The sequence below is a fragment of the Coturnix japonica genome, chromosome 11, assembly GCF_054131305.1.
Source record: "Coturnix japonica strain WE chromosome 11, WE-NBRP24, whole genome shotgun sequence".
NCBI lineage: Eukaryota > Metazoa > Chordata > Aves > Galliformes > Phasianidae > Coturnix > Coturnix japonica.
Genome location: NC_140673.1, coordinates 11,842,993 through 11,869,862, shown reverse-complemented (window position 1 = coordinate 11,869,862; position 26,870 = coordinate 11,842,993). Strand labels below are relative to the sequence as shown.

Sequence of the window (26,870 nt, the reverse complement as noted above, 5' to 3'; positions counted from 1 at the left end):
AAACTTGTCTGAGGGAGAAACTGATGCTCTGCAAAGAGAACTAGCTTTATTGCTTCAGGTTGCACAGAAGTTAGAGATGTCACTGCGTAGCCACAGCATTCACTGAGCTACCTCTACCTGTTGGGTTAATGGGCAAGAACTGCTGGCCAGTTCTCAAATCCTTGATCTATTTTGCAACCATTTTGGCAACAGCTTTGGCAGCTTTTGGCACCCCATCCTCCCCAGAGATGAGTTTCCCCCCATCCAGCCATGCTGGGTAGTGCTCTTGGGGTCACACAGTGCTGCAGAGCCATTTGAGCCTTCAGGTGATGGGGAGGGCTGTACCCTGGCTTCCTTTTTTGTATTATTCTGCATAATTTATAGCAGCTCTTGAGCAGGTGGGCATGCAAAGGAAATTCAAGAGATTGCATGTTTGAATTATTTAAACACTTTAATTAATAAAGAGATCTGGGGTTGATCCCACCAGAAGTGCTTCACAAAGCCTTTATGAGTTGCCCAGGAGGGCTTGAGCTGGGTCCCTGATAAACAGCCTGTCCTGATGGGGGAAGGTTGGTGGGGAAGCTGGGTTCCCTGTCGGCATCAAGGCATTAAGCCTTTGGCCACGGCTCTTCCATCACATCTGCATGGCAGCAGTGCTGGGACAGGGTCTCGGTCATGTGGGAGCTTGCTCTTAAACCTATAGGCATGTGGGAAACTAAAGCCCAGCGCTGGCAATGTATCATAAGAAGCGTGGCTGGTCCTTGTTTAGAAGACTAGTAGAGGGAGGAGATTCAGTCTTAGAGTGTAACGGGGTCCAGGATGGCTGGTTGCTCTTCAAGGAGGCCCAGTGCCCTGCAGCCCCATAGAGTAAGGGAACACTCTGCTGGACACTGGGAGGGTACAGCTCAATGGGTTCCTACTGACATTACAAAACCATGACACATTGGGAAGATGCTTTTGAGAGCATTCCCCTGCTCTGGGCTCCCACTGCTGCTGGGCACTGCCACAAGCTGCCTCAAGCCCCTATTTTTTAGGCACACATACATTAGAGAAGGAATTTGAGGGAAAAAATTCTCCATTGAGATTGCTGCAAGAAACTAGAAAGAGGTGTGGGAGCAGCGTGATATTCTTGGGTTTTGGCATTCTGATTTCGTGTCTATTAATAATCCCCCTAGTGAGTCATACGGAGATGCATTTATGCACTGAGTTGGAGAGAGCTGCTGCCTGAAATAGCAGCTCTGTAATTTTTTATGATGCTGTAATGCCAGCACGGTGCAGATTGACATCATTTAGCAGAGCCGCTGGCTGGCAATCAGCTCACCCGTGTCAGGCCCTGAAATGAACACAGGAGCCATGTGCTGTGTTACATAAACAGCAACAAAAGCCAGCGCCTGTTGGAAGTGCCTCTCTCCCATTTCCTACAGCTCTCCCTCCTTTTACCCCTTAGCAGAAGCGTAAGCCCCCATTTCCTTAACTCCTCACGCTTACAAGGACTAACAGCTCCACATACCTGGCCTTGTGTTTGACACTCACAAAGTGAAGCCAACTTTCCGGTACAGCTTGACCAGAATATTTACATTTTATTAAATCTTTACAATCAGCAGCTATAATCAAGTACACAATTATGTACACGGATTATATACATTTTAGCCCAATCTTTTACATCACAGTACATCGTTGCCCTTAAGAAATATTGTATACGCTTACCACCAGACAAGTGAAACCCAACAGAAGTGTTACAGCACCTGTTAGTAGACATCTTCCATAAGAAAAATAGACGGCTATAAATCGGGCTGGCTAAAAAGAAAAGAAAGAAATCCTATAAAATCTGAACATACAATATTTCATTCACAGAATGTTTCTCTATGTTCCGAGTGATGGCTCTGCACACCGTGGCCCGTTACTAACCTCTCACCAAATGCTTTTCCCCACCAGCAATGCCTTCAAGAGGAGGAGAAAAAGCTGAGCTCTGCTTTTGACTTCATTGAGAAACAACGCATGTAAACAACTGAGAATATTCCTCTAAGATCAAATCTGAATTACGTGGCACGGAGTAAGTGTGGGTCCAGCTGGGACTCCTGAATTCAGTGTTCAATGCTATATAAACCAATGTGCAACACCTGACATGAAGGGCAACTGCTGATGAACAGTGGATGAGCAGCGCTGCACACCTGGAGCAGACAACCCGGAATGAACGCTTACTCTCCTCTCCAAAAGATGATTGAAAAAAGATAATTAATACATTCCTTTTGCTTTTTAAGATGTGATAGAAAACCAAAACTACTTCCAGCATGATATGAGAAGGTCAACTAACGCCATCTCCACCCAAGGAAACACCAAATAAAAACATCCTGAATTGAACTGCCCCCCCCACCCTTTCTGCTTTCCAAAGAGGTCACTTCCCTTGAACAGCTCTGTCCACCCGCCCTGCAGCGCTGCAGCTCTCCTGGTCACCTCCAAGCAGAGCAGAACAAAAGCACAGCTCTGGAGGAGAGAAGCGATGGGCACCTGCGGATGGCCACCACCAGGCACAGCCACACTGAGTTCACATCCAGGGAAAGAAGGGCTGGTTGCTGCTTTGGCCATGGCTGGGGATGAGCAGCCAGAATTGAGCTTGTGCTGCCAAGGGAAGCTCAGCTTGTAGGAAAATTTTACTATTAACACCTACATTTTCCGCAGGTTAAAAAAGACGCACCACCATAAGCTTGCATTGCAACATTGGCAGTCTTAACACCATGATCAGAGGACCTCAATACCTATAAAATATAACCCTGCTTCCCCCAAAAGAACTACCAAGCATGAAGGCGCACGTCCATGCTGGAGAGAACTGAGAACAGCAGCACTTTGCTGTGGTATGGGCAGGCAGAGACCTGTGGGGTGACACCCAGCCCACTGCTGGGCTCACAGCTCCAATAGCAAAGGGCACTTATGGCTCCTATGGTCCAACCCCTTCCATAAAGAAACCCACATCACGACAACTAAAACACCCACATAAATACAAAATCCCCCAGCTGAAAAATCTCGGCTGCTGCAAGCGCTCAGCTCAAACCTCCACACAGTTATGTGTGCAAAGGAACAACTACATTTGAAAGCTGATTTCTTTTAAAAGGACGCTTATTTACTGCTCCGCTACCTCCTCATTTCCTCCTCCAAATCGCCTCCTTCCTCCAATGATTGAACGTTATCATTCAACTTACATACATGGTTCTGACTGCCGTGCTCCCAAAAGGTGCCTGTGCATTTGCAGCTCCTGAAAGCAGTGCCGTCACATACACATGTATACAGAGTTTGCCCGGGATTCCCATTCATACTGTACAGGAGTATACACAAATAAATACAGTATGGCTGTACCAGTAACAGTTGCATATTCAGCACGTGTAATTCCAAAAGCTAAAAGAAAGGTGCACTTCAGACTGGGGCTTTTTTTCTTTAAAAATATTACAAGGACCAAATAGAAACCTTCATTTCTAGTCTGGCGCAGCATATAGGCAGTGTTCACTTCTAATATAAAACAATTCTCTGAGCCATGACGAACTAAAAGCAGTTTATGTAACTCAACTGAATGATCTTTTGGCAGTTTTCTTTGGACACAGGACATCTCGGTTGTCTAAACAACCTGCTTTCATTTCAGTAAGGGGGATAACAACCAAGCCTCGCTCACCTGGCACACGCTCCCAAAGCCCAGAGCAGCACAGCAGCCATCCTCACTGCTCCCATCGCTACAGCCCAGGTCATGGGCTTGATAGCATTCAATGCTGCACTGTCCTCGCTGCCGAAAGCATCACATTATAGAAGTTACTGTTAGAAGTAAAACTTGGGAGAAAAAGGAAAGTTTTTGTTACAGTGGATCTAATTTTGCTTAGTGTGCATTCAGGGAACATTGCCAGGTGAAACTGTGCCCTGGATAGGTTGGGTTTTCCAACCTGCAGGGCTCAACATTTGCCCCATTCACTTCACGTTCACCTCACGTGTAACTTTCATAGCACACCACCAACCTTAACCTGGCAGCCCCAAAGGAACCAGGCCACCCTCATTCCCTGACAACACCTGCTTACAAAGCACACTGCCTTTGGTTTGTGCAGCTTTAGCAGCTGGAAGTTAAGCAGGACAGAAAGCTCACAGGCCATCCTTCAGGCAGCAGATGGAAAGAGCAATGAGCAATGCCGCTGTGTCAGAACAAAAGCAAACTGTTCTACCTGTGTCTTACAGATGCAGCAACTGGAAACGTCACTTCACCTGCTGCTAGCAAGGAAGGCTTTCAGAGCAAGGGGGGGTCAGGGAAACCAGGCACAGCTCTGCTCCCAGCAGGGCAGCAGCCATCCCACTGCCTCCCACTGGTGGCTACTGAATGGTGCTGGCAGCCCCACGCACTCAACTTGTGCCTCCCAGAGGCCGAGGCAGCATCAGCTGTGGGCACCTGGCAGGCAGAAGTCAGGCTCTTTCCCTGAGCAAACCTCCTGGGATACAGCACCGTGCAGTGGGGCCACACGAATGCTTCAATTGCACATTCCCATTTTTAAACAGGAGAAATTAAAACAAAGAGCGCGTGCTGGATTTCTATGATAATTTCCAGGTGAAACCTGGTTGCTCATCACAATACTGAATATGTTTTCTAGTTCTCAGTTATCAGGGCCTCACTTCTACCCAAAGAGTTCTCCATTTGTTTACTAGCAAATAAGTTATTACTACAAGTCATAGTTCATCCTTTTCCATCATTTCAAATGCTTCTATATCTTCATTCCAGTCTGCTAATATGGATTCCATAGGTTGAACTTTATTGTCCCAGTTAACTTTGGAGTCTGACTCTGTCTCAGTCTGCTGTACCTGAGGCTGCTCATCCCCTTGTGTGCATGCCGGCTCTGGAGGGCCAGCCTCACCAAGTCCAGGGATGGAGGAATCCTGATCTGAAGTGGAAACACTGTCACTGTCTGCCTGAGCAAGAGATAAGGGATCAGAGTCAGAAACATCAGAGCTTTCTCCTTCTTCAGGCTCCTCGCCAACTGTACCAACATCCTGAGATGCTGAAGAAGCTTCTTCTGAATTTTGTTGGTGTGAATCATTTTCAGATAATTTCTGGTCCATATTCTCCATTTCCAATTCTTTGAAAGAGGAGAGAAAGAAAGCAGTTTGAAAAATACAGGAAGGAAGTAATTCTACTGTGTCATTCCAAAGCAAAGTTGCTTCCTTTGACTTTATTCCTCAAGGAAGCACAAACTTTGTTGACAGGAAAACTAAGGAACATATATTACAAAGGGAGGGGATGGAAAACAATCACTAGAGAGGACAAGCAATCTAGAGTGGCTGGTTTTAAAGCCTCAAACTTGAATCACAACTTCTGGGCAAGCACTAGCTGCCAGCCTTCAGACTTAGCTAATACTCCACTATCTGCCTAATGCCAGGCCTCCAGGCACTCCTAGACCCACCAGAATCACACACCCATGGCAGTGGGAGATGCACTTATGCTTGCTAAACTCAATTACAAGAGCCAAAGCTGAGGCCTCCCTCCTCACATCCCCATTCACAGCAACTAACACTGACGTCTCTAGTGTTGATTTAGTTTACAACTATACAGCAGCTGCCTGAATTCAAGCACACAAATTTACTTGGAGCTTAATATTTGTAACTAGTATCCAGGATGCTAACATTGCAAGCCCCCTAGGGAGTTTAACTGCATATGCCATTTTAATACAGGATACTTACTGCTATCGATAATGTAGTTTGGAATCATTTTACCTTTAAAGATTGTTGCTGGGATTCCAAACGAAAGCACAAGGAAGGGGGAAGAAGCATATATGTATTACAAACTCTCGAATGCAGAACTATCTTTTGCATTTAGTGTTTTGTTATGTTAGCTTTGCCATAGTTAGGAACAAGAGGAATTCGTAGCAGCTATGAAAATACAACACTGTAGCTTTCAGTGCATCTCCTCTACAAATGTGCAGAAAATTAGTGCTGCTCCTGGTTCACCTGCATGGATAAAGCAGCGCTACAAGGAAGGCTTTCAAATGGAAAACCCAGCAATTTCTGCCACATGCAAACATTTCAATTTAAAATGTATTAACTCGTAATTTTCTAGTATTATACGCAGACAAATTTCAAAACATCTGAGGTCAGCAGCTTTATTTCTCACGATAATCACTGAAAAGCTGTTAGACAGGCAAAATAATTTTAATAGCCGTCTCTTTCTTTCTGGGTACCAAGAATGTCACTGGGGAGTTTAATAAGTGAGAGGCGCTTACAATGTAGGGCACTGGAAACACTTGCACTATTTCTGTTGCTACTTGAAAGCAGATCATGACAAAGAAGGTTCAAAAGGAATCTGAAGGACTGCATTGTCTTATTATTCAAACTGACATTTAACTTATGAATAACATTTCTGGATGTGAACATTAACTCAGGGGGGCAAGGCCAGGAGGAAGACACGACAACATAGTTCTGATGATGGCTTTCATATGATAAAACTAAGAGTAAGGTCAGAGAGAAAACTGACATTACCAAAGAACACCTTTGGGTTGCAACGGAAATAACTACTGTACACCTTGCATTGTGCCGTGGCACAGACAGAACATAAATCTGCATTAAAAGAAGCCTTTAATCTTACCTCTATCTTTTGCTTTGTCAGAAAGGAGCACCTCCACAGCCTCATACTCCCTAATTGCATCCAGTATAATATTTCCTTCCTTGTTGAAGAGGAAGAGCATCGGGATTGTGATATCATCTGTATTCTTCCCGTCACCAGCCATTTGGAAGAGAGGAGCTGTGTCACTGCTGCTTCCCTCGTTGTCATCTAGTCAGACATACACAAAGACAAAGCAAGCACACCCTTCTGTCAGAAAGACCAGCTATAAACAAGGAGTAGCTTCCTACTGCCCAGGCATCTGGGAGGACACCAGGCAGAAAATGGGAAACCGGTCTCAAAAAGCCAATTTTTGTACTCTGTCCCCCTACCATTTTTTCCCCATTTACTTTGTACTTTAAGTTCTCCCCAGTCCTCACTGTTTTAACATTCAGTGATCCTTAGAATAACAACATCTGAGCTGCAAAACCAGTGGTGGTCTCCCACCATGATTTGTTCATGAACAACCAGACATAAACAAAACATTTCTTTATCCACTGAAAACAGTTTCTGTGCTGAAGTATCACCACCTCAGTGAGTTTAACAACCTTATCAGCTTTCCAATATCTTCAGATGTGTGAAGCACAGGTTACATTTACACATAAATTAAAGCTTTATTTACCAATAACAATGCCTCCTATTGCTCCAGCTTTTTGAATGTTTCGTGCCTTTTCAGCAAACATACACTGGCCTCTTTGCATCAGGGCAATTTTCTCTTTCACTGCCTCAGGATTAGTGATCTCTGAGCATCCATTATACGGCTTAATGGTTGCAACAAATCCTCTTGTCTGAGTGGAAAAACAAAATCAAAACAAAACAAGAGAATTAGAGAAGAAGGTTCAAGCTTGCAATAATCAGCCCTTATAACTGAATACCTCTTGAGAAACACATTGCAGATTATATGAATTTGTTTCGAAGTCATACTGTGTATGTGCACTAAATCCTAAATAATGACTGATGATTTGGAGTGGATCAACAAGCCACTCATCTATAAGACCCTCTTCTGTCATTGCACTATCCCTTCACTTTAACCTCTTTAATTACCCTCTAGCTGGCCACCCTGAAATACTCACAACTTCAATACCATGACATTTCAGCTTAGGCAATAAGGAAAGTAACAGAAAGCTAAAAATCACATACATTCTTACATACCCCTGATTTGTGTTTAGATAAATCCATCCCAAATTGTGCTGGTCCAGCAGTCAAGACCACTCTACCAAAGAATGGATGAGAAACAATCTGGACGGCACGAGGAGGTAGCTGCTGCTCTTTCTGCTGCTGACTGGAGAGTTCAATCATTTCCTGCATGAACCGTAAGCCATCTTCAGCATCGAGTGAACTTGCTGCCTTAGTTGTTAAAAAAATAAATAAACAGTTTCTCCATAAGTGTTCAACAAGCTTGGAGAAAAAAGCTGAAGTTAGCTTTGCTCGGACCACATTACATACATTGGTACTAAAATGATTCAGATTTACATTGTTTTCTTAACAAAACAATGCTACAGGCAAGCATTTAGTGCTATGCAGACTTTAATGTATGAAGTAGAGGCTCCTGGCACTCACTCCCCGATTTGACTTCTTAGCATCTCCACCATAGTGCACACTGAAAATGTACCAGCAAGTAGATCTCAAACAAAGAAATCTCTCACTCTGAAAACCTCATACTTTAAGTAATTTGCAATTAGCTATGTTACTTTGACATGAAGTGGAGCACCTAATTTAATAGAAGATTAAGTGTTACTGAGGCAAGACTTTAACAACCATAAACCTGCTTAAATACAGCTGCACATCTACCTCACATGCCCTCTTCCCAGTCAGACTGTCCCTCCTGAGCTCTAAAATATCAAAGCACGATTTTACTAGAAGTTTTCAGAAGAGGCACTGTTGGGTCTTACTTGCACTGCATGTTGCACTAACTGCACTCTTCCATCTTTAAGATGAATCAAACTGACTCCCATCTTCTTGAGTATCTCCAGATGCTCAGGATTACTGGCCATGAAGTCTCTGGCTCTCAGAGGTGGTTTTGGTCCACTTCCCAAGCTCTCTTCTCTGAGAAAAAGATATTTTAAAGAAGCATTAAAAAAAATCAGATTATTCTTGAACCATAACTCTCACACTGCCTCCAAAAGTTATGCCTAGCATTACGCTATTAGAGTTCTTTGGAATAAAGTTAAGCACAAATTTCAACAGACAGCAACTTCTCAGCCTTTTTTCAAGACTGCTTACATCCTTGATGATTTTGTGCTGCAAAAAAAAGAACATGCAATGTTGACAGTAAGAACCTGCCATATGCTGCCTCTCATTTGTAAACAGTTTGCATAACTGTAAAACTGAGTAAAAAACAGTTTTCCTGTTACACGGTTTTTCTTATTAAGTATAAATATCAAAGAAGTGGTCAGAAACATAAGGATCCTCAACTTTAACAGGCCGCCCTAAACTCCTTACAATATATGCAATGATGTAAGGCAGCACTATTTTCTTTGGCTTTTATCAGGAATGGTGTAGTGAGCAGGACTAGGGAAGTCATCCTGCCCCTGTACTCGGTGTTGGTGAGGCCTCACCTCAAGTACTGTGTTCAGTTTCGGGCACATCAGCACAGGAAATATATGAAGGTACTGGAGCAGGTCCAGAGAAGGGCAACGAGGCTCATGAAGGGCTTGGAGAATCAGCCCTATGATGAGAGGCTGAGGGAGCTGGGGCTGTTTAGTCCGGGGAAAAGGAGGCTGAGGGGAGACCTTATCGGCCTCTTCCAGTATCTGAAAGGTGCTTACAGTGAGAGTGGGGCAAGTCTCTTCTCACTGGTGACAAGTGACAGGATGAGGGGAAATGGCCTCAAGTTGTGCCAAGGTAAGTTTAGGTTGGATGTTAGGAAACACTTGTTTACAGAAAGGGTAAAGTACTGGAATAGGCTCCTCAGGGAGGTGGTTGAGTCGCCATCCCTGGATGTGTTTAAGAGCTGTTTGGATGTGGTGCTCAGAGATATGGTTTAGCAGAGGGTTGTTAGTTAGGGTACTATGGTTAGGCTGTGGTTGGACTTGATGATCTTTGAGGTCCTTTCCAACCTGGGTAATTATATGATTCTATGATTCTTACTAAGGAAATGAGTACACAAGAGACTACAGAAACTCAATTTACAAATCATGGAGATGCATTTCCTGGCTACAGTAACACCTGGGCTACAATGCCCACTTGGAGTATACAGATAATAAAGCTCCTTTTGTTTTGACAGATTCACTAATTCCTGATGGAAATGAACAAAGCATTGTTGAAGAAGTCAAGAAAAACAGTTTTCCCCCACAGCCAGAAGGAATGCAAACTCGAGCACAGCAACGCTCTGATACACCTCAAGTATTTCTTCCCATGCCTAACAGATGCTGCTCTAGTCACTGCTATACTAACAAAAGACAGAAGACATTCATCTTACGCTCTGGAAATACTCCTAGGACAGCTCTTATCCACCACGTTTTTCAAAGGTTCACGAATACTCTGAGCAAACATTGGGTCATTTGGGAAGAGGATCTGAGTGTTCGGACAGGTCCAGTCAAAGTTGCTGTCATCCAGCTCTGTGTATTCTGTAGTCTGAAACAGAAGATGCCGATCACAAGTTAAAAATAAAAGCAGGTTACATTTTTATGAGCAGACAATCAACAAATAGACCTACCCTTGAGTCACCTGTGTACTCAGGACACAGAGCAGCTGAATGCAATTACCACCTAGTAACCAAAAAGAGGAATATGTAATTCTTCCACGCCTCATCATGCAATGAAAAAGTTACCAGTGCACCACAATCCCTTTAAGGGATAAGTGCAATAGTTCTAATCAGTAGTTTGCCAGTCTTGCATCCAGTTTCTAGAGCTTAATTTTGGCAGAACCAACCAGCAAACAGGATTCCTGAAGCCTGCTGGTGACAGCTCATGTCCCTGTTCTTGGTGCTGGGCAATTAGACAAAGCAATAACTTCATTTGGTACTGTGGTACTGTCTGAACCAGCTGCAGCCTTTGCTAATTCCTCCTTCATATTACAGAGACAGTCTCACCTCTCCCTTAAGTAAAAAGATGTTCTAAATAATATGAAAGGAGAATGATTTCATTCATAAAATAATACTCATGTATCATTAAGTTTTAACAGGTTTACATAGAAAGAAAACAAGTGCCTTCTTGAAAACCTTCATATGAACAAAATGTTCTCCCTCCTCAGAAGTGATACAGGCTTGCAGGCCTGTGAAGGCATAAGGATTAATCTCTATTTTTCAGAACTGATGTCAGATCAGGAGTTAATATTTACACAATGAATGTGCAAATATAATAATCTGAAATCACGTGAATCATCTGAAGTAGAAGATTCAGAGGCGTGTTTAATCTCCTCTAAGTTTTGCATTGGATAGCTGGATAAGTTAACTTTTCTGCTTAAAATTAAAGGTAGTATTTATTTACTTTAAAAATACCCCATTTACAATGCATTTAATTAAAACCAAATATTTAGAGGTTTCCTAAAAAACAAACAAACAAAAACCTGCTCCAAAGCACCATTAGGACTCACAGAAATCTGAGTTGTTACTTACTGTATTCTTTTTAGAGATGGTTTGGTTTGTGGTGGAAAGCCAGAGTGGTAACAGATGAGCTTCTGTAGTGAATATGTAATCTTCTATGTCAAAAATCATGTCTTCTTTATCAGCAAACAGCAGGTAAAGATATTTAAACATCTCAGCCAGAAAGAAAGAGTCCATCCTATGGAAAAAACAAACAACAAAGATCCTTTTAGTACAACTACTGAAATAGTTTGCTGATTTTGATAAAAACTGATAACTTGAGAGTTGGTTATCAATCATAGAACTGTTTCGAGCTCCCCAGTTCAAAACAGACAGGGACCAACTAGTCCAGCAGAGGGCCACAAAGATGATGAAGCGCCAGGAGCATCTCCCAGATGAGCAAAGGCTGAGCAATCTGCGACTGTTCAGCCTGGAGAAAAGACTGAAAGGGGACCTGATCAGTGTTTATATATCTGAAGGGAGGTGGGAGGCAAAAGGATGAAGTCAGGCTCTTCTCAGTGGTGTGTACTGACAGAACAGGGAGCAATGGACTAAAACTTGAACACAGAAAGTTTTGTACAAACATGAACAAGAACATCTTTACAGTCAGGGTGACAGAGCACTGGAACAGGCTGCCCAGAGAGGTTGTGGAGTCTTCTATGGAGGTATCTGAGACCCACTTGGATACCTATTTGTGTGACCTATTGTAGGGAACCTGCTTTAGCTGTGGTGGGATTGGACTCAATGATCTCTTGAGGTACCTTCCACCTGAGATTCTGTGACTCTGTAATGGCTTGGGTTGGAAGGGACCTCAATATGAGTAATTTGCCTATTATCAGAAATAATTAATTCAATTTCCTCAGATGTAACTAGATCTTCAAACAAACAAAAGTTTTCACCTGTCTTCATGGCTTCCTGTACGAACATCCTTCATTGCAGCAAACCCACAGGGTACTCTTGCATACTTGTTTAGGTTTTCAATGAGCGTTTTTCCTACCTCTAGATAGTAAGGATCCCCTGTAGCCTATTAGAAGAACAGAAAACAAACAAACAGATGCACTCAGACTTACCACAGAATTAGCAGGTTTTATTTTACTAGCTGCAATATTGTCTCCATAGCTTCCTAGACACCAGTAAGGCCTAATTCCTCAACAGTACTCAACAGTCACAAAGGGGACTTCAGATACGTTGTCACTTTTTGAGGATAGGCAGACAAACACATGAAAGCACTTACAGAAGTCCAAGCCATTAGTTGCAGCTGTGTAAATCATAAAGTAGTTTTTGTACTCAAGTCTCTAGATGATCCCCCAGAGAGCTTAAGAAAAACTAAATAGCTTTAAAAGTATGATCTTTTGACAAATAATGTCTTTCTTTTTTAATTCTATACATATAAAACAACATTTCTGGAAAACTTTTTGATACCAATAATGCATCCACCTGGAAGTATTACTGAATAGCCTGGAGACGGGGTTACCAGAAGAATGGAAGCGATTTTACCTTATACAGGAAGTAAGTGCTTTCAGCAAATTCAGGCCTTAGTGGATGCTGAGCCCAGTGAACTCTGAAGTCTGTTGTGAAGGCCTGAGGAAGACCCAGAAAAAAAAACCAAAATAAATGGTCAGAAATAAATGCAAGAATAAAACAACACACCAGTGTCTTCTGAAATCCACATTAACCATATTACAACTGCAGCACACCAGCAGAGGACTGAAGGCCCAGTATCAACCGGTGAAACCAACATTCACTTAGTACACTTCAGGTCAAAACCTAACACAGTGCAGTAGCACATCTAGCACAAATGAGATTCAGGAATCTTGACACCATCCAACCTCTTGAGAGTGCAATCTGCAGGCCTCTCAGGAAGCAAGAGGCGCCAGCTGAGTTTGTGCTCCAGTCCCAGGAGTGAGCATGCAGCCTTCAAGCTCTTCTACCTGCACAAGCACACTGCTGCAATCCAGGCAGAGAAGCCTGATGTGAGGCTGTTACAGAGACCAAGCAGATATACATATCTGCAAATACACCTACCACCTGACGCTTCCACTACATTGAAGTGTCATTTCAGAGTGACAGACTGTAAGCAATTGTTTCTAACATAAGAAATGCCAGAGACCAGATGGCAGTTACCTGAAAGTTTCCTGTTCTATCCATTCACTCTTAATATCCCCTGGCATTTCTGTGACAGATTACATTAATTACTAGTTCATACTAGGGTTTAAACCATACCTATGCTAAAGGGCATATTGGCTTAAACACCACTAAGAGATCTTCCAAAAATCTCCTTTCTGAGTACAACACACTGAAAAAAGGATCTTTAGAATTAATGCCATCATGTTATGAAGCAGCTACAACTGCACGTTGCTTATAGAAACTGTACAAATTGAAATGAGACACGGTCAATTTGGAAAAGCTGAAATGCAAAGTCTAAGCAATTATTAATCAATATTAGTGTGCTAATTACAGCCTAGCTAAATGGCAATGTTTCATCTTCAAAACAGCTGTCATTAGAACTGTAAACTGCATAAGAACGTTGTGGAAGTGAGCCTCTGGTTTTAACGGTACATAACATACTGTTGTTTCAAATTAATATCTGTGCTGTTCAAATTAAGAATTAATTTACATGATCAAAGCCCAATCACCTTACCTCAGGAAGAAAGTTATGTTTCTTTATAACTTGATACAACATCTCGTGAGTTTCAATAGCAGGTCTAATATCACCCTTCAATACCTAAAATTCAGTAACAAAACTGACATGAACTTATCACGCTTACAAATAATATTTGCATTTAAGCACATTTATAATTTATATAAATTTATAATTTATAAATTAGTCCATACACAGGTTTTTAAACATTACCTGCAGTCCTGGGAAGAAAGCCAGCAAAGAGTCCATCCAGGTCCTAGCATTTAGCATTGGTTTATGAATATGAACATCAAGAAGGAGAGGTGGTTGGCTAATGTATTTCATTATGGCATCATAGTGCTGACAACAGGAAAATAATGAGCTTATATTATCAACACACTTTAAAAGACATTCATATAAATAACCCTGTGGCATTCTATGTCAATGGAAGGACAAGTACGACACTCCCAATCATTACTGCATTTGGCAATACCTATTAGTTTCAAGTTTCACAAGCAAAACGGGTAGCAGGTATTGCAGTGCTCCACTGTATTACACATGCAACTCAAGTCACATTTTCCAAGTAACATATGCAGAAAGGGACACTCAGCAGCTATGTCATAAACAAGTAGGTTGTTAGGGTTGGATATTAGGAAGAATTTGTTCTCAGAAAGAATGAGTGACAGGCTGCTCAGGGAGGTGGTGAGGTCAACAACCCGTAAGGGTTTAAGGAAAGGATAGATGTGGTACTGAAAGACTTGGCTTAGCAGGCAATATTGATGGCATGTGGACGGCTGGACTAGATAGTCTTAGAGGTCTTTTCCAAATTGAATGGTTCTGACTTTAAGATATAAAAGTGTTTTTATTGAATATTGCTATTTTCAAAAGAAAGAATATTCTTATGAAAAAATGATGCTGATGGAGTTGCTGAATTACAAACTTAGGAATCTAAGTAAATACACCTAAACGTGTGCTGGACCTTTAAGATCAGCAGCACAATGAAAGATGCGGGTTTTATTTTTAGACTTTCTTGATTCGGGGCAGAAGTTGTAGCATGATTTGTAACGTGAAGCCTTTTCATTGCTTTAAAGAAATCTTTTCAGTATTATACCATCCATGACAACCTTGAAATACAGATTCCCCCATACTGGAAACACGGAAAACAGTCCAGAAGACTCCTACCTTCATTAGCTAGGGTTACAGTAGCTGCTGAGGGGATAGATCAACCCTGATTAGCACAAACTCATTAATAAGTGCTGGCACTACAGACATCAGAAGTCACAGAAATTCTGCTAAAGATAACGGGCTAACAGATGACAACACAGATGACTGACAACACAGTTAGTTTTAAATTAGGCAGAACAGGAGGAACAACCCTGAGCAAGGTGTTGACTTACTGTGTTAAATCTCTCCAGAAAGCTGTCATCTCCCAACAAGACGTAGGCTTTTAATAAATATTCATAATATGAGTCTATTCCTGCTCCAACTCCACTATCTAGAAACAGCAGAACATGAAAAGTTGGGTTTGACTTTAGGTAGCTACATGAGTACATTCACATAACTTCATTTTGATTTTAAAAACACTTTCAGTAAAAGGAAAAGCTGTCTGTAACTAGAACTAAGGCGTGGATGGATGCAGATACTAAAGCCTTGGCAATGTCAACACATGAAACAACGCAGACATGTGTTTAAGCTGGCTGTGCTTTTCTCTTATAAAGAGATTCCTGCTGACTGCCACATACAACCACAGTCCTATTTTTATTTTCACTGTGTGTTTATAGCAGGATCTCTGAAAGTGCATCTCAAGGCACTCAGCACTAGAGTGAATCAGAGAACACCCTTGAAACAAAGGAAACTAGTTCCTCAACCAAAGTACACTTTCAGAGGAAAGTAAGGCCTCGGTTTAGCAGGTTTCTCTAGCTCCCAAGTGCGCAACTCAAAGTGCCCATCCCATTAACATTTTAAAACAGTCTACATAAACACAAGGGGAAAAAAATGGTCAAAACCACCTGCTCTCACTAAGCCAGGACTCAGAATAGCACTCACCTTTGCGGACCCAGTCTCCAGTGTGAATATTAATTGTAACACCCACCAAATTGCTGCTGCGCTGCCTCTTTTCCCAAATGAAATCAAGTGCTTTCCGTGCGTACTCCTGCAACAACAGAACACTGTTAAAAGAAACTACAGAAGAACACAGATAAAGGCTGTTGTTGTCTATTGAAATTAAGGTGCTGGGTGGTTACTAACTACCTAACAGTGAATCTCAACAAAATGGCAAACACTGAAAATGAGTGAGCATATTATCTAGACAGGTACCAAGAAACAGTTCAAAGAAGGACAGTACACAAATGCCTGCAGAATGCTGATTACTAGCAGGATATGTGGCAAAAATATCACAAGAGTGATTAATCCTCCCTTTTTAAGATGCATTTTCAGATACAAATATCTCATGGACCTCCACAAAACGGGTCACTTTCCTGTTGCTTGCCCTGACCCCTTTATCTCAAAGCTAAGTAAATAGCATTCTCTAGCTGGAGTCTTCAGGTTGTTTGTTGTTCAATTCTGTATTATTGTAATTACTTTCAAACAAAATCACTTCCTGTATTCTTTCAAGAAAGTCAAATGAACACTGCTAGAAAAAAGCCCCAGAACACAAATCTGAATGTATGAAGACCTTTTCTACAGAACCCTTAAGATATGCACTCATTCCAAATTACATAAATGTAATACCCCCAAAACCAAGAGACCAAAACAAGCAAACCTCAAATATAGATGTTCCTGTGAATCGGCTTAAAGCTGCAAACTCAAGGATCAAGGTACCTGCACAAGCTGTGCAGGTATCAGTCTCTGTTCCTGTTCTTGCTTCTGGATGTCTTACACCAAACTTTAAATTAACCTAGAAAAAAGCAGAGATTGTTAACTTTATTTTTACTAGCTGCAAGAATTTACTCCAGTGTCGAAAGAATTCACATTCCCATCTGTAGAGCAACTAGATCCACACACTTTCCAAAACAATAAAAAAAGACCACAACCCCCACCTTCAATTTTGCTCTGCTTCATCACATACTGCCACCTCAAATTCACACACAAAATCATCCAGAACAAAGATAAAAATAGCCAAAGATCTGTGGCATGTTTCACTGGACACTGGATTAAAGAATACCATTCTGATAATCAAGTTGTAGTTATTTACCTAAAAAACCCAAACTCAGACCATCAGAAGTGCTCCTGGAATTAAGCTCTGCAAACATCTCAGTACTCCTGGTTGCAGGGAGTACCAGCAGATGGACCTGCTTTTGTACCAGGTATGTTCAAGAGAGGGCCATCACACCAGAATATTGAGAAACACCAAATATTTTGCATTAGACCATTTCAGTAGAAAACTGTTGATTCACTGAACCAGATGTGTCATTAAGAATACATACCATGATTTTCTTTTTAATATGGTGACAGATTTTTTGTTAAGTGAATATTTTTAATAACAGCTTCTCAGTTACATCTGCCCTCTTAAAGATCAGGTGTTGACTATGAAGATGAACCAGTTCTGTGTTGATGTGTTTGCAGGTTAGTCTTCCATTGGCTGAGAGATACGTGCCAAAACAAAAATTACTCTCAGCTACTTGCTGGTGGCTACAGGATCAAGAAATCAACAGACAGCATTGATGATATTTCTGCATTAGTTATTTACACACAACAGTGCATACTAGAACTATCAGAGCTCCTGGGGGTTCAAAGTACCTAAAGCTGTTTCATTTTTCTGTATCCTTAATATGCATGCAAGGCATTGCAGAAATTGAGATTAAAACTAAACAACAGAAGATTTTGCTTATGGAAGTACTTCTGAACTGCAGAATGCATAGAACTTACTCTTGGGTAAGGGAGACCACTAGTGGTGTTAAAGGCAGGTAAAAGCTTGTAACCCAGCTCCTTTGCCATGTGCAGAAGTTCGCCGTTGTACCACTGCATGTATTCACCTTTGTCTTTCAGCATAATTGCCACTGAATGCCCACCAAGGAGACCGCTAAACACAAGAGAAAACATCCACAGCTCAATAGATACATCCGTCTAAACAGCAGTGCAACAGTTCCTGTGACATAGATGATTATGTAAATAACTGGGCTTTGATCACAGCTTTCAGGAAGGCTGAGCAGATGCAACTACCATCAAGAAGAGCTGTCAGTATTTTGGGAGCAATTCTTATTGTTTAGGACTCTCCCAAGCTACAGATAAATCATCAATTCATCCACAGTTGTTCAGGACAATTAGCACCTCTCATGGCACGTAGCTTAGAGCTAACCTGCTTTGATCAGGAAGTCAGATTGGAGACCTCCACAGGTCCCTTCCAACCTGAAATACCTTAAGTGCCGAAATAGCACTGAAATGCGCTATTAAACCAAGCACTGAGCAGTGCAATCTTTACGACTGTTTCCATTACAACAAAACACTGCTCCTTCACACACATAAGTTCTTTTTAATCAAAGAAGCTGCACCAGCAGCAGTCAGACGGGGTCAGCTTGATTCAGTAGCACTGCATTGATTCCTGCCTAGCATCTTAAAACCTTCCTTAGGGCAGGTGTTGAATTATGCTAACTGACAAAGAAACAAGTACTCTAAATGAGGTGACATAGCATAGAGGAATGCCTTAAGGACATTTAACTAAAAATAAGAGTTGTAAAGAATGCTGAAAATGTGAAAATTACTCACCCAAGGACTCTTATGTTGGTTTCAAAGACAGATACAACTATGTCGTTATCCAAATTAACATCCTTTATTACTTTTTTTACAGCCTCTTCAAACTCTTTGGTTTTATTTAACACCTGGAATACAAACATAACCAAGTGTTTAGGTTCCAACACAGCTTTATGCAGTCACACAGTGCGGAAGAACAAGAGCAAAAGTTTAAAAAGGAAAGCATTTCAGACACATTACATTGGTATTCAGGTCACACTCTGATACAGTGTGAACAGACACTACTACTATTGCTTTTCTTAGGAGATAGAAGAAAGCAAATGAAAGTATTATGCAAAGAATAAAGTCACTAATAAGCTACCTTAACTATTACCCAGGGGTTTGTGTGTACCTTCCTCTATCCCACAGCAAAACTGCAGTGTACCAGAGTGTACCAACAGTGCAAGCAGAGACTGGGCTGTTAAGTGGAGGCAGTGGAACAGAAGCCTCCTATCTAATCCACATCCCAAGATCATTGAATTTCCTCTCAGCCTTCTCCTTTCGCCTGAAGAACAGCTCCAGCATTTCCTAAAGGTCTGCTTACACACTGACTTTTTAAATCCATCTTTAAGAACTTTTGTGACTTATCCAATTCATTACTGTAAGTGCCTTTAAATCCAACAAGTATTAATCCTGCCCTGAGACAAGGAAAGAATAGAACACAATAATCCGAGAGTAACAGACTCTGCATTTTCAACTTTTATGATTCAGGGACAGCCAAAGGTCATCTCACAGCAGATCACGAGGAGAAAAGAGCTGTCAGAAGAGGAGCATTACATGACTCATACACCAAGTCAGTGCAGTCAGGATTTCCAGAGCTTTAGATCTGTTTGCTGGGAGATGTGAATGGCCAAAAATGATCCCTAATTTCCAAAATCTAATTTATGACTACAAGATATGTCAAAAAGGGATTGAAGTCTAACTGAAAGTGTTATATTGACAACTGGCATCTTTTAGGAAGAGGTTGTGGCAACACTTCATGGCATACATGCCCAGGGTGCAATTCTTAAATATGCATTTAAGTCCCTGCAAATTCATCCACAAAATGTGTACGTGAAAATAAGAAAACAAACAAGCAAGAAAACCTCATCAGTAGGTGGTTGAGGTGTTCACCTCTTAGTTAGAATGTTACTTTAAGCTATAATGGGTAAAAAACCTTGCTTACATTTCTGTTAAGAGCCCAAGAAAAGATAAAGCATCAGTGAAATACAGAGGAAGTATTATAGTATTCTTGCAATGAATTCTGAGCACCACCATCACAACACATGGAACTTCCACAGTGGTAGCCAATTCCAACAGATAGCTAAAGATCTCAGGTGATGAAGGTGTATATTTCTTAAACAAATCTGAAGTCAGGTCCAAACATCGGAAGAGAGTATGTTTGTTTTACCCACGTGAACAAATCAAACCTACCACAAGAGTGTCCAACGTATCAATCAAGGTCAGGGAGAACCTATGAAATAAGATGTAAAATGGATTTACTATAAACCTGTGCATTTTAAAATTAGGTCACTTAATAATAATTTTAAAAGCAATGCAACGGAAGTGAGGATTATAAAGATTCCTTTATTTAAGCAAGCATTTTTATTTATTTTCTCCAATAAAATCTACTGGTTGATCCATGCAGTTTTAAAGATAGCAAGACTACATAAGAACCTGTAGGGCTTAGTTTTCTGTGCAATCAAAAATAACCAAAATGACACAAGGTAATGCACAAGATGCATTAACTTCAAGCACTTTGGCTTTGATTAACGTCATTCTGGTGAAGGACACCAGTAAAACCATCATCTGCTGCTATTTGTTTTTAAGTATTTGCTTTAGGAACACAATTTGTCCACATATACACAACACTTGTGGGGAAAAAAATCTATTAGAAACATCTAGAGAAATTAAACTGTGGCTCTGATTGCTCAGTTTAGCTTGGAGGATTTGAAATCTACATTTTGTTGGCTAAAGGATCAGTACATTATACTACAACTTATCCTAAGAGAAGAATTATGAAGAACCTACACATCTAAAATAACAGTTTACATTCAGGCAAGGGCCTCAGGCCACCATGCATGTGATGAACACTTGAGTAATTACATTTTCTGAGAGCCTTCTACTAAAGAAAGTATTTTAAGCATTACTTCTAAGGCCGCCATAGTGGATGGCAGCTTACTGTTCCGTGAAGCTGATAATCAACCCTTATAACCTCACTTAGTAGTTACATGGTTAGGTTGTGCTTTAACTTTATGATCCTTTCTTTTTCCCAATAGCTTTTTTCCCCCTTTCATCAGAGAACTTTTGAGATAAATTACTGATCTGCGTGTCCCCACAGAATCCATGTCAACAAATAACTGTCTGGGCACATCAAGAGAACAGACAAGTGTTACAGGCTGCAAGTTGTATGTAGGCTCCTAGAGGTTTAGATGTGATAGTAAGTGTTTCAAACACTGACTTTCCCAGAGCATCATCCACGTCCCCACGACTTGGCTCCTGACCCCGCACCCGTCCACGACAAGTTAAAGGCATGAGTTCATCAGCTGGATAGGCATGATCCTGCAGGGAAACAAGGGAAGATAGTTTGAACTGTTACAGCCATTCCAGTGAATCTTCAGAGCTTGCTAAAGGGAAACTCAATTCTGTTATACTACAATAAATTGCAGAGCTGAACAGAGCAACAGGACCTTTCTCTCTAACCTCCCGAAGAAATTTGAAACAACCAACAGCACAGCCAAAAAATACCCACAACTCACCACTAATTGGGATTAACAGCTGTTTTTTCAGAAACAAGGTGCATATGAAATGCATTACATTTCTTAGGCAGAAATTATCTCGAAGATGAGCTGAAGACCTAGTAAGTAATTCAGGCTTTGTTAATGAATCAGTATTTCATAGACAAATCAGAGGGAATCAGACCTCAAAGTCACTTTGGGAACTTTTCCAGGTGAACATAATTGACTCAGGGTCACAATCAGTTACAGATAAGAGAACTGACTTGGAAGGTAAAACAGTACATTAAGTCACTACACAAAGCAGAACAAAGGGTAATATTCAGAAAAAAGCTTCATAAGACCAAGCTCATTAAAAGCTTCATCCAATTGAAGAGCAGGATACTGCTACAGATGTGTAGGAAATGCAATGGCTACTCCTATTCTTTCAGGAAAGCACCCTACAGAGCAGGCAGCAAAGTAATGCGACTTCCTGCCACGGAGGCAGAAGTAGCAGCAGAGCACTATTCCCTAAGCCAAGCACACTGCATAAACCCCTGCTCATACTGTGAGTCAGTGTAAGCCTTGTAGGTTTAAGCTGCCACCAAAATGGGCTGTCACATGAAGTATATGCAAATATGAGATTCATCACTGTGCAGCAGGAGAGATTTACTGAATAACTGCAGGAGGGGCCAATAACATTCAGAAAGGTGAATCTTACACAGACCTAATAAAAAAAAACCCAAACAAACACATACACAAGGAATTGTTTCTCCATTAGGAGTCCTATACCGGTGACGGAGCCCACTTGGTGCCATCAGGAAATTGGCACTGCACTATTTTACAGACTGAGCAACTAACATGACAGCTTAAAAAAGTTAAATTATTGCAGCTGAAACTGTAAGCAAACATATTCTAAATCTATCCAAATATACAGTAAAAAAAAAATCTACATTCAAACATGAAATAAAAAGGCAAAAGAAAAGCAGTCTTCTATAAATAAGCAGATCTTTGAAACTGACAGTTTGTTTCTCCATCTACCACCTGAGTATTTGGGTCTTTGCACAACTCTCTGTTCTCCTCAAGCACAACTACAAAAGCCAGAATCTAGATCACATTAATACAGCTCAGATGTTTCTGAATATCTGTGCAAAGTGCTCAGAACAAAAACAGATTAAAGAAGGACATGACAAAAGCAAAGTTAAAACTAAGATCACTGGCTTCAGTTATGGAGAAAAGTTGGGATAATAAAAGGAGAAAATAGGCTTCTAGGCTACATCATAAGGAACCAGAAGGGTCTGGGAAAACAGAAGCTCACTTAGACTATCCAGAATAGGAAAAGGCTGTCAGATCAAGTGATCTCCAGCTTTTAACTTGCCCCCTTAAAGTAACCTCAAAGGGAGGAGATTGCCATGAAATACAACATATTGTACATATGTTTCTAAAAGCATGCTTCAGGGAATTACTGTACTAACACAGTCCTGTGGGTACTCTGGAAATGCAGCACAATCTGATAGGAGAGACGATCGCATTTCCTAAATCAGGACTGTGTGTTCAGTGCAGCTTGGTATGTGGATAAGGAAAAAAGACACTGCTCCTGGTGCTGCACCTACAGCATGGAGTTATCCCCATGCATGCAAACATGAATTTTCAGTATTCTGGCAAACTCAATTCTACAACACTTTATTAATAGAAACTGGAAAGGAAAGCCTTTCAGCTGGTTGTTTCAGAAGTAGCTGCAAAAATACACTATTTTCTTGCTGTAAGAATCAAGTCCAACACCCTAATCTTTTCTTCAGCTTTGAACAAACAAGCCACACTTCTGTTTGTTCAGTGCTCCAGCCTACATGACAAGCAAATATCCTTTAGGCTTCAGAGTTTCCAGGATGGCTGAAGTCATTCCTCTCCTTAATTAGAACTTTTCTTGCTTCAGATGGGTTGAGACATGTACCAGCTCCCAGCTTATAACAGCAAACAGGAGGAGCACAATTTGGCTGAATATCTAACAGTTTTTCTTCAGACTGTGATTAGAAAAAATCAAGCCAAGTGACTTGAACAGACCCGGGTAACCAGCTAAAAATCACTGCCAAAAAGCCTTACACTTATTGAACTGCTAAGGTGCCCAAAAGCAAAAGTTCATGTTAAGAAGGGAAATGGAACTAATGAAAATACTCTTGCTTATCTTTTAATTCTATGCCACTTATAATGTATATATACTTTTACTTGATAAACTTTTAAGCTTCCCTATGTTTTAAAGAGTAAAGTCACGATACAGAAGTTGGGACACGTGGCACGATACCGACACGTCTGTCCTGCAGAAACAGGTGCAACTGAAAAGAGAGGTTTCTGCCACAGCCACAAAGAACACAAGGATTGCTCTGCTAAACTCAGTGAGGACACATACTTTATATTAGCCACATGTACAGCTTCTCCTCAGTAACGTACTACCTCAGAGCATGCTTAAAAATAATTCACTTGAGAAAGTCAGCGCACCAAGTCATTTCTTCACTCCTGAACACATCTAACCTAAGCCAACCTATTTCAAAGCTGATTAGATTGCAAACTGGCTCTGCATACCGAGAGCATGAAGACACCTGCTCAGAAAATCACAAGCCACATGAGGAGAAACCAAAGTAAAAATGGCTTGCTGTCATATGCCAGTAACATCATCAAGAGGAGAGAATGCAGAGATAAGACAACAAACCCTCTTTATTTCTTCTCTGTTCTAACAAAGCGTACTTGTTCATACAAGAACTACCAAAGTGCATCTAACATTATCTTCCTTTAGAAAAAGTGTTTGACTTCCATTTCTACCCACAAAATAAACAGGATCCACCCATACTCTCCAGGATCAGATGACTACAGAGTTCCCAGCAACCAATCTGAAATCCATCATAACTCTTCTGATGTCTCTCTTCCTGATTAAGATCTGTTCAGCTCTTTCTAAAGGTTATACAGATGCTCTTCTTTATTTTAGCTTTGTTTTCCCCAATTGCCTCCTGATGCTTCTGTAGAACATCACTGTACTGAAGGTGGATTTCTTTCCCAGTGCAGCCATAACAACTATAAAATAAGAAACAAACAGGTAACTTCCTTACCATATAATTGCTATATGCATGGTCAAACATTTCCAGCACTTGGTTTCTAAAAAACAAAGCAAGAAACACAAAAGCATTAGTGGTCTGCCCCACAACATCCTTTAACACACCATTTTAGAACAGTAAGATGTAACACATTTTGCACCCAAGTTGCAGCTACAGTGTGAATGCTACAAGGCAAAATAGTTTTTCCTAATCTGGCTACTGTTCAAGCTTTTCTTAACCAAACCTGAAATGAAGTATTTCACACCAGGACTCTCTTTCAGCCCCCGGTGCTTCCTCTTAAGCAGCTGTAGGTGTCATCACACATGGAAGCTGGAGATGGAACACATTCCTGGCTCGGCAACAGCCAGCACAGTTACGCTCTTCTCGTAATCACCCACACTAAAACCAACTGACACAGCAGAAATTCCTGTCCATGATTCAGATAAGTTACGAGGTACTTCCTTGTGTTAGGAGCCTTGGCAAGCATATGGGAAAGAAGATTCTTGTAGATACATTTATTTTACATGTTAGAAAAGCAGTCGAGGTGAGAAATGCTGCTATACAAAGCAGTGCTGTTTCTCAGAGTGGCAGCACTGCTTCTGACTGTACCAGTTTGACAAAGGAGCCCTACAAAGCAAAACAGCACGTTGATTTCTAAGCTAACACCTACATCATTGACAACCTCCACTGATAAGACCAAACACAAAAGAGACAGGAATTGTGATCTTATTACTAATTAAGCTCAATGAGCAGAAGCTGAGCTATAATTTCCACTCCCCCAGTGCATCAAGCCACTGGAGGAATAGATGGGACTCCAGCACCCAGTGTTTCAGGGGCCACATATCTCACTATGACCTGCTGATGCAGCCCGAGCTCGGCACACAGTGCTGCTCTTTGATTCAATGCCCAGAAAGCTGCCCACAACACCCATCTCTCTATATGCAATTTAAATTTATGGGATGTTTGCAGAAAGCATCACTGTCACGATCATGTCATTAAGCAGATACATAGGGTGCCTGCTACGATTCGGAACTGACATAAGACACAATGAGCAGCAGGATGTCAGCAGCACACACCAGGGATGTCACATGCACTGAATTCAAGCTGTGGATGCAAAAGTTTTAAACCAAACAGTAAAGTTTAAACTCATTATGCGTGAGAAAAAACACACAGTTCACTGTGAGCACCCTGAGAACCTGCACTGCAAAACCTCACCCGCTGCAAACATGACCACAGCTGCAGAGCAGCTTATTTCTAATGATTAATAACTGAAAGGCAGCACGGGGCCGCTCTGCAGCTGATGTAAAGGACGAAGCTGCCCCAGGAACGTATGGAAATCACGACGTGCAGTTCATCTAAGGTCTGCCAGAGCAATGCTGCTCCACACAGTGCAACATAATGCCAGTTGTATTGCAGCCTTTATCCTTCAACCAACACCCACACTAAAACAAACCAGCTTCTTACAAGCAACCAAACAGAGCTATGATTCTATCTCAGAACATCAAAGTTCAGGGGAAGAGTCGGTCCTCCCCAAATCACTGTGCCTTAACTAAAAAGATTCGCATGTGATCTCACTGTTTTAAGCAAATAAAGGCAAAAATGCATTTCTAGCTTCTAGTCATACTCTTTGGTTTTGTGATCTGCACTTTGGCTGAGGGCACAGATTCGTATCGTGATTTACCTTCAGCACAGGCTGAGTGCAGCAGGCACGGCCCTGAGTCGGGACACCGCTCTCAGCCATAGTGCTGGGGTTGGGTGGTGCTGCGGGTCAGACGTGAGGATCCCACGGGTCCCTTCCAGCTCCCCACGCGTTATGAAACGTAAAGACTCGCTGTCATTCACCTTAAACACCGACGCCCGGCCCGCGCCACGCCGACGGAACGACACCGCCACCACCACCAGCACCACCCGCTGCCGGCCCCGCGGCGCTCACCCCAACCGCCGCTTCTCCTCCTTGCTCATGGCTCCGGCGCCCGGTGCAGCCGCCAGCACGGAGGAGGCGGAGAGGAGGCCGAGGGCCAGGAGCTTCCACGGTCTCCTCCAGCGGGGCCCCCTCTCCCCGCCGCCGCCCCGGCAGCCCGCGGCTCCGCTCATGTCCGTCCGCCTGCCCCGCCGCTAGGCCCGGCTCCGGCCGCGGCCCATCCCGCCCCTCGTGGCAGGGCCCGGCCCGGCCCGGCGCTTTCCTTTGCCGTAGCCAGGGAAACCGCCTCTAACCTCCGCTTCCGGGTCCCACCGGCACGCGCCGTCCCCGTTCAGCCAATCGGAGCGGCCGGACGTGAGGTCGCGCCGGATCACGTGATCGCAGGGGCACACCTGGCGCGAAGGGGCGACGTGAACAAAAGGAGCGGGCGCGGACGGCGCATGCGCAGCCGTCAGGACTTCAATTCCCGGCGTGCATCGGGCGCTCCCGGCCGCCCCCCCACAGCGGACTGAGTGCCGCGGTGCGTGCTGGGAGATGCAGTTCGCCGCTATGAGGCGGCCACCTCGCTCCGCGCCAGGCTCTCTGCCGCCCCCTTTCGCTTTTCCGCCCCTCTCCCCCCCCTTTTTTTTTTTGCTTTAAATATAAGTATGTATTTATTTCCCCCCTTCAGAAAGGATTAACGGGCGCAGAGCTCAGCCCGCACCC

The 26,870-nt window shown here is 42.3% G+C and overlaps 1 protein-coding gene across 5 annotated transcripts; it reads right to left on the bottom strand.

Annotated features, from left to right (window-relative positions):
• Positions 1 to 1,539: 1,539 nt before the first annotated feature.
• On the bottom strand, positions 1,540 to 26,554 carry EDEM3 (ER degradation enhancing alpha-mannosidase like protein 3). 5 transcript variants are annotated; one of them, XM_015869831.2, is made up of 21 exons: positions 26,178 to 26,489; positions 24,260 to 24,305; positions 20,909 to 21,009; positions 19,882 to 19,921; positions 18,445 to 18,557; positions 17,608 to 17,761; positions 16,502 to 16,636; positions 15,787 to 15,892; positions 15,138 to 15,235; positions 13,975 to 14,100; positions 13,762 to 13,845; positions 12,618 to 12,701; positions 12,020 to 12,144; positions 11,154 to 11,319; positions 10,017 to 10,171; positions 8,488 to 8,641; positions 7,748 to 7,942; positions 7,218 to 7,383; positions 6,581 to 6,766; positions 5,680 to 5,727; positions 1,540 to 5,078 (listed from the first exon to the last, which is right to left on the bottom strand). In XM_015869831.2, exons 1-21 carry the CDS (start codon positions 26,336 to 26,338, stop codon positions 4,672 to 4,674), a joined length of 2,850 nt encoding a protein of 949 aa, XP_015725317.1. In that variant the 5' UTR covers positions 26,339 to 26,489; the 3' UTR covers positions 1,540 to 4,671. The 5 variants fall into 5 exon arrangements, with proteins under 5 accessions (XP_015725317.1, XP_015725319.1, XP_085367328.1 ...); XM_015869833.3 differs by lacking the exon at positions 26,178 to 26,489 and adding an exon at positions 25,926 to 26,025; XM_085511202.1 differs by lacking the exon at positions 5,680 to 5,727 and having other exon boundaries at positions 26,459 to 26,554.
• Positions 26,555 to 26,870: the final 316 nt, after the last annotated feature.

What these genes read in the sequence shown, in the direction of transcription:
- EDEM3 (XM_015869831.2), bottom strand. Translation starts at nt 26,338, where the DNA reads ATGAGCGGAGCCGCGGGCTGCCGGGGCGGCGGCGGGGAGAGGGGGCCC. An exon ending in ATGCATATAGCAATTATATG is followed by an intron (nt 21,010 to 24,259) that starts GTAAGGAAGTTA and finishes GTTTCCCTGCAG; the next exon opens with GATCATGCCTATCCAGCTGA. An exon ending in AAACTACATTATCGATAGCA is followed by an intron (nt 5,079 to 5,679) that starts GTAAGTATCCTG and finishes CCTCTTTCAAAG; the next exon opens with AATTGGAAATGGAGAATATG.